Source organism: Condylura cristata, unplaced genomic scaffold, assembly GCF_000260355.1.
Source record: "Condylura cristata isolate star-nosed mole 26May11 unplaced genomic scaffold, ConCri1.0 scaffold00015, whole genome shotgun sequence".
In the NCBI taxonomy this organism is placed as follows: Eukaryota; Metazoa; Chordata; class Mammalia; order Eulipotyphla; family Talpidae; genus Condylura; species Condylura cristata.
The window spans coordinates 39209085-39217217 of NW_004567116.1; the positions used below are offsets into that span (position 1 = coordinate 39209085).

An 8133-nucleotide genomic window follows, 5' to 3' on the forward strand; every position below is an offset into this window, starting at 1 on the left:
GCTGAGGGGAGCAGCGGACGGGTCAGGAGAGGTCTGCTGCACCATGTGGGTCACCTCCAGGGCTGGAACTCTCACTGAAGCGGCTGTGGCTTGCTTGCAGTGCTATGTCCTAACCCGTTGCACCACCAGGGAGGGCCCCGAACACACCTCTTTGCTCAACATGCTGCTTTTTATACACAGTGAAATACACACACAGGAACATAACTTGTCTGTGTAGTGGGATCAGATCCCTAGATGGAAATGTATAGAGTTCCTTGTTCAAAGTGCTATTATGGAATCTTGGAGGGTAGTGGTTGTAGATTAAATAGTTTGTTATTGTCCCCGTAGCTACACTTATCAGCTTAACCATTGTATCCTCTGATCTTTCAGAGCTCGAGTGGGGAAAATAAAAGAAAACGAAAGAGGGTGCTGAAATCCAAAACCTTTGTGGATGAGGACGGCTGCATAGGTAAGAAAAGTTTGGCTCTAAATTCAGAGTTAGGGATGGTGTATGGAGAGACACCGTAACCCCATAAAGCAGTGTGCCCCAGATGTTTCTGTGCGCCATTCTCCATGGGTGACGCTGTGCTGCTTGTCTGTCGCCCACAGTCTGAGTGGAGGCTAAAGTCAGGGCACTGGGTTCTCACTGGAGCCAGGCGCTGTGAGAATAAGCGTTAAGATCTTGGATAAAACTCATGTCACCTTCAGTTAGGGATTTCGGGGTCATGGAATGGAGGTAATGTTCATTTTGCCGGTATGTGAAGATACAGCTAAACAGTGGAAAAGAAGCTTCTATGATTAGGAAAAGGCAGGAGTCTGTCATTTGTCCTATTTGCTCTTCAGAGGGGTATGTCTTTTCCAGATGACTCAGTTCCTACTTTTAAGCCATGTTAGGTAAAAACATGTGCTGTTTATGGGGGCCTGGAGGGAAATTAGAATTCAACCTTTGTGCTGTTGACTGACTTTTTAGCCATGATTTAGCTTGCTCTGTCGTCTGCCTAATTGAACTAGAATTTTGTGAGGCTTTAGGGTTTATCGCTTGGGCCCAATCAGATGCTCAGATCCTAGGACTATGTTTTGGTGTTTGCAGAGTTGTGGGTTTAAGCTCTTAAACCTTGTATTGGTTGGATAGCTCAGAATCATTTTTTCTTCCCTGTGGCACTTGCCACACCTCAACTCTCCTAGAGAAGTATTGTTTCCCTTTGATTTTTAGTCTTATAAAGGGATTCTGAAGAATGAACTCTTCCTTGGTAGTGTGGTGGTTAAACTGGTGAAGGCATCTCATCAGCTTATGCTGCGTTCGTCATTCTCCACTTCCCACCTCTAACGGTCTGCCTTTTAATGGTAGCATGTGATTGGGGAATAAATTTCCTTACGTGGAAAAATTCAGTCTTCTCAGTGCCGGATTTTTTATAAACCTGTGAATTCTGGGCTTTGTGTTTCTTGTTTTGAGTCTTCTAATAATGCATTTTCAAGCCTCTTGGTTTGACTGTCAGTGGTGATACATGTATTTGCTGTTGAATTCCTTACCTTTAAATTTAAGATGAAAAAAATAGGAGTGCCAGTTTTTTCCTCCTCTATCCCAAAGGAATAATGTCAGATATATCTTTGTGAGAGTACATTGGAAATTTTTGGCTACTTACCTGTACTTTGTTCATAGTACGGTTTTCAAGTCTTGGCCAGGTATGGGATATGGACATTTCTGTACTTTTGTCTCCAGATGGACTATTAAGAACCTTGGATACAACAATGCAAACTGCTCTCATCGTACTTTTTTAAGGTTTTCAGTCCAAATGCAAACTAATGAATCTTGGCTCCTATTCCCAACAAAGGAGTGCTGCTTTCTTCTTTCTGCTCAGACTGTTCCAAATGTACCCGCACAGGATGCTTACCCTGTCCTGTGCTGGACCAGAGTGGGTCTGTCAGTTTAAAAAGCTGCTAACATGTAAGTTTACTGCAACGACTGGGAAACTGGGCCTGTGAGAAGTTTGGACAAGCTGTATTTCTAAGAGCAAAACAGTTGAATGGAAAAGAATTCTGATTTTACCCATGCAAACTGGGCCTTTTTATGGTAACCTAGAAAAGTGGTATGTTGTCCAGCTAAAAATAAAAGTCCTATATTTTAAGTTGAAATTTCTGTTGTCCTCTAGTTTGAGGTAACTACATAACTACAGCCGTGAATACAGAAACGCTTCTTTTAACTCTTCAGGTAATTCAAGTGTCTGCTTAAAAAATTGTTGGTACTGCTCTGACTTGTTTTTCAAGCACTAAACAAAACTCACAATGAGAAAACCAATGGTTTCATTAGTAAGTAATTTAAATAATTAGCTAGTTGACGTTAGTTTAATATTCTAGACCTGCTACCATTAGAATACAGATTATGCCTTATGAAAGAACAAGTCTTCTGACTAGCTGGAAAGACTCATCTGTCGCGGCTCTTTATACTTCTCTAATTGGAGATACTGAGTAAATAAAACTGAGCTCAGTTTTATGCCACTGATCCAACTATATAATGCTTTTTCAAGTACAAGATGGGAGGTGGATCATAATTGCTGAACTAATCAGTAATTCCCTGAGTATCTGTGGACATTTCTTAAACTTTGCTGGCTTATATGCATTACTTGAATATCTTGCTAAAATTCAAATAGCCGATTCTGTAGGCCTGAAGTAAGTTCTGAGGTGCTGCATTTCTAATAATTCATGGAAGAGCTGATCATCACCACTGGTCTTTGGAGCACAGTTGAGTTGTCAGGTCTTTGAGAGCACATAGTATGTCAGGTTTTTTAGCCTCTGAATTATCAGGAGTCAACAAAGTGAACTTTAGAGCCTTGAAAGTAATGGGAAGTCCTAGAAACTCTTAGGGAGAGCCCAATTAATCATCCCATTTTAATGGGACTAGTTGGAAAAGGTGAAGGACTATTCCTCTGGCAGGAGCCAGTTGACTTCCAGCTTGGCCCACTGTGAGAGGAAAGATAGCATTGCAGGTCCTCGGCAGAGGCGGCCAGGTGCGGCCATCCGTTCCGTGAGGCAGTGTTAGCTCCTTTTCCAGGAGAGGGGAAGGGTGATCCTCAAGGGCGGTCTCCAGACAGCAGCATCAGCACGTTGCCTGGGAAGCGTTAGGAACATACATCAATCTGAAACTCTGGGAATAGAGCCCAGCCACATTCCTCCCAGTATTCCACCTGGAAAGTTTAAGATTGTTGTTAGTAGCAAGTTAAGTATAAAGATATGGATATATGTAATTACAAAGAGATACATATATATATATATATATATATATATATATATAACAATTATACTAATATTTTATTAGAAATGATCAATAATTGCTATTTAATGGAAAAAATACCTTTCATTTCAGTTATTTTAGCATTATTGCATATACTTGGTTACTCAGTTCAGCAAAGATGTTTTCCTTTATTGTTCTCCATTGTTGTAATCAGGAATGCTGAGAAAGATGACATTGGTCATTCAGCCACTGCAGCTCTCCGGAGTCATGGAAAGGTGGCATTGTGCTGTTGTGGTTGGTGTATGATTGTTGTAATAGTGAATGGATTGTCATCAGCTCTGTGACATCATTGCCTTTTAGTGTTTCCTTTTAATGACTACTCACTGGTATAACTCTTTTCACAATTTTCATTGGGGAGGGTTCAAGAGAAGAGGTGAACTATGCCTTTGGTTGATAGGAGAGAACAGTAATTTAGTTTTCAGGAAAGGCAGTGATGAAACAAGAAACAAGATTGTCGCCTGACAGAATTTGCTTGGGACAGTTTCCTTCCTGATGTACACAACTACTCATTCTTGGGTTAACAGTAATTCTGAAATAAGAACTGAACAAATGAGAAACTAACCCAATTCTGTGTCCTTGGGTCACGCTAGGAGTGGGTGACATCAGGTTAGCGAGAGCCAGCCAGGAGGATTCAGGGCAGTGAGCCTGGCTCAGCAGGATGGGCATGTAAGTAGAACAGAGATCAAGACCAGGAAAACCAGCAGTGAAAGTGAGCAGGTACTGTCTGTCAGGGAGGTAAGACTGAAGAAATCAAAGCAGAGGTTGAGGTGTGAGATGAAGAGCTTTAGGAAGCTAGCTAGCTACTATAGCACAGGGCCCAGGCCCTCAACTGCTCAGGGCCCTTTAAAGGTGGGGGGTACACCAGTGGCAGGGGAACGTGAGTGTGACTGAGCGCCATCTTGAGGCTGTATGAACTGAAGATACACACTTCCTAGTCCTGGATCTGATCTCAGGGGAAGAGCACTTAAGTAGGCGGCGAGCATACCTTTTTTCATCAGAGTTGGAAGGAATTGGGGTGATCAAGAGGCCTTCTGTCCTAAATGCCTCAACCCTCCTGTGTCCCATTTTTCCTTATTCTACCAGTAACTGAAAAAGTCTACGAGAGTGAATCCTGCACAGACAGTGAAGAAGAATTTAAGATGAAGACATCCTCCACACACAGGCCCCCTGCCGTTACTCTGAAAAAGGAAGCCAGAGAGGAACGAAAAGGTGCCAGAAAAGGGACTGCTGCTCTGGGCAAAGCCAACAGACAAGTGTCCATTACTGGCTTCTTCCAGAAGAAGTGAACGTCCTTCCCTGTTAGAACAGAGTGTGGAGTGGTCAAGGAAAAGACCAAGAAATAGTCTCGCTTACTGTGTAAGTTCATCCAACACCTCACCTCGCCTGTATCAAAAGCCTGTTCTTCCATCTTGTTAGGTTTATATTGCTTCTGGTTTCTAACCAGAAGAATGTTTTAAAAAGTTGTTACCTTCTGATGAGATCTTTAAGCACAATCTTTGACCTGTCCAGGAAAGGAATTCACACCAGAAATTGGAACAGGTTTCCAAATTATCACTGATGCGGTTTTGTGGCTAATCCACAACACCTCACGCCACCAATCACAGTACAGAAAGCCCCTCTTCTTGTTCCCTGGTATTCTGCAGACCTGTGTGGGTGTTTACCGCTCCCCCTGTAATTCCCCTCCCAACACTACCATGCTTCTATGTGAAGCGGTTCTCTGTAAGTCTTCTAAGTCTTGGTTGGACTAATGGCTGAAACAAATCTCCCTGTAATCCTCTTTTCTCCGTTAGAAAGTACACTGACAACTGGCTACAGACCAGCATATTATTTGCATTCTGCTACTTTCACAAAAGCTCTGTAGACCTTCACTCAAAATTAGTGGTTAGGGAAAAGCCTGAGGCAGAGCACAAATAGAAATGCAATGATGTATTCAAGTCTCCCAGAATTACTTCGAGTCAGCACTGTGATATTAGAGGACTAGTCGCTGACACAGGGGTGCTTTGTGCTGCCTTTTGTCTTTGCCCCCGCTCTCAGTACATAGAATAAACCCTTGCAATGAAATAAAGGCTACAAAGAAAAATCCCTTCCTACATACAGTGTATAGTGGTAAGGTAAAATCTCTCAAGAAGACCGAATGCAAAGAAATAGTTTTCCAAGAAGCTAATAAGAGAAAGCACACATTTCATTTACACCCAGATGCTGTTCCTCTGTATTGTTAACTCTTGAATTTGCTTCCCAGAAGAGATGGAGAGATTGAGCTGTTGGCAGATTTAACCATAAATAAAACATTTTCATTTGTTACTTGTGGAAAATCAACTATTCCAATGATGACTTTTATGTGACTTCCTTAAGCGGGACAGTGAGCTCTGGCGACGGGAACTCAGGCTCAAGTCCTGGTGACTCATGACTGACAGGCCGGGACGTCTGGCTTGCTCCTTCGCCTAGCATATGTCGCAAGCGATGCAGTCGGCTGCCTGCCTGCCGTTGGGGAGGACTGTGACTGACCTTGAATAGGAGGTGTTTTAGTATCCATCACCCAGGACTCTCTAGCCAGGGACCCTGAGGTTTGGGAAATGTCTCCAGGTCTTGGCAGAGGCTTTGCGCAGCAAGCTAGTAAAGATGGATATAACCCAAGCCCCTTTCTCTTCAGACTGTAGGAGGATAGAAATCCTGGATGTTAACCTTTACCAAAAACTTCTGGAGTGGGATCTCTTTTAAATGGTTGTTTTTTCATTGCCTCTTGTCATTTTCCTAAATTAAAGAGAAACAGCAATCCAGTCTTTTAAATTATGGTGCTGGAATCTGTAATAAAACCAAATTTTGAATTGGGGAAATGTGTTGATTTTATTTTCATCTTTGAAAGGATAATACAAATCCTGTGATCACTTTGCCCAATATAATGCCTCTACTCAGAGCTGTCTGCAAGACTAAATTTTATATAAAACTCGACCATGTTATCCACAGGAGTTCAATAAATCTGAGAAGTTGTTTTAAAACAGTGCTTCAGCTGAGTGCCTGATCAGTCCGTTATTTGACAGGATGGCAGCAGTGTGTACAGTTATCTAAACTCTGGCCAAGAACAAGGCTGGCTTTCCGTTTACACCGTCCGACTGCACGCCCTTCAGCTCAGACAAGTCATTTGTACCTTCATTGTCTCCTCACCGGAACATCTCACTTTCCTCCAGCCTCAGTTTTCATTTCAAGGAGCTAGTTCTGACCTTACACATTGTATTCGTTTGACTTCATCACTTGCTATTCATGAGACCTTGGGCAGATTTCTAAGCCTTGGGTTCTTTATCAAAACAGCTAAAACAAGTTACCATGGTGGTCACGGCTGAAGGCTGTAGCAGTGTAGATCGTTTGACAACAGCATGGTGGCGGGGGGAGGGGGGTGTTCCGAAAATGGCTTCCTCCCTGAAGTCACATGATAGTCCGGCACCTGCTTCCTGAAAGGTTAAGGACATAGCCCACATGTCTTTCAAAGTTGTCCTTCTGGGTGTAGTGATTCAGAGGGAAAGACTGGCCTGTTTTATGAAGGGCTTTAGAGAAAGTAGATAATCTCCATAGATGGCTCTGTTTGTAGTTATTCTAGTCAAAGTTCTAGTCAACCTTTGTTGTATATCTACTGCATGTCCAATCGAATCCTAGAATTTGTCCTGAGGGTCAGTGAACAAGACAAGCTAGTGAAGTCACATTATAGCATCAAATGAGTACAGCAACAAGTAAGGAGGGCGGGTGTGGAGGAAAACTTGGAGAAAAGGAATAGGGTTTTACCACGCAAGGAGGAAAAGTTTTTCCAGGTAGAGTGTGGCTTTGGCCAGGGAACAGAATTTGAGACTTGAGAGGAAGATACTGAGAAATGAACCTGGGGTCCTGGGTTTTATTTGAAGTCTGAGGGCCACTTATAAGAGTAAATTCTCAACTTGAAGAGTGACAGCTGACAGCCTGGCTTTGTACACCATGCTATATCTTAGTCTGGTGTATTCAAGCTAATGTTCTAATGGCATTAAAGAAAAATGTCATGGTTAAAAACAAGGGCACTGAATTCTGGCAGCCTCAGAGACAACTGCAGTATTTCCCTTGTCTTTCCCCATCTACTCGGATTTCTCCAGCAGCATGATTTCAGGTTTTTAAAAAGTGATTTCAAAAGCTGATAGTTCTTCTCTGACCTCAGTGACAGGAGCCTCCAGTCACCTCCTGAAGCAAAGCTGAGGGGGTGGGGGACGGGAAGAACAGTTCTATTCCTTTTCTATCTTTGTTTCTCATTACACAGGAGAGAGCTGAAGAGAAGGGCCATATAAGGAAACTAAATAGTTTTCTCCAGGACATGAGTAGAATGAGTGCATAATAATGTATTTGCCAGAAACGCACTCTGTGTCAAGACTCGTTTTGGTAAACTTGTCTTCTTTCATTGGTTCCGGGATCTCAGTATGCTGTAATGCAGCTTTTTACCACCATGAAACATTCTGGGGCTGCAGTATTGCTTTCTGAGTTATTGCTCTGGCGGCTCAGTAAATTAGCCCATGCTGTCACCATGCCCTCACTGAAGGGCACATTGTACCCAAATGACTGCATTTAGGGCTGACGCTCGCCACTCCCTGCCACATGACACTTCTCACCACTTGTATCTGTGTCCAGTTTGTGTGTGTTCTTGAGTGTGGGCCACCCACAGATTGCCACCCAGACTCTTGAGCCAGACAAACTTGGTAAGCCTTCTGATCCAAACCCACCTTAACTCCAGAATTCTCCTATTTAGACCCTAAATATTGTCTGGCTCCCACTCACTCACCTCTTTTTTCTTGCCAGATTCCTTGTTTCCCTTTGGTTTCTTCCCCTCTTTTTTTTTTTTTTTTTTTTTTTTTTTT

The 8133-nt window shown here is 42.8% G+C and overlaps 1 protein-coding gene across 4 annotated transcripts in view; it reads left to right on the forward strand.

Moving 5' to 3' along the window:
- The window catches only part of POLD3 (polymerase (DNA-directed), delta 3, accessory subunit), a 53062-nt gene that overhangs the window by 33933 nt on the left and 10996 nt on the right, over window positions 1-8133 (forward strand). For 3 of the 4 annotated variants that reach the window (XM_012725731.1, XM_004683202.2, XM_012725730.1), the window contains 2 exons: window positions 370-448; window positions 4352-5568. In XM_012725731.1, coding sequence (XP_012581185.1) covers window positions 370-448; window positions 4352-4554 — 282 coding nt within the window. In that variant the 3' untranslated portion in view covers window positions 4555-5568. Of the gene's footprint in view, window positions 1-369; window positions 449-4351; window positions 5569-8133 lie in introns of those variants that run through there. The other variant, XM_012725732.1, reaches the window with a different exon arrangement.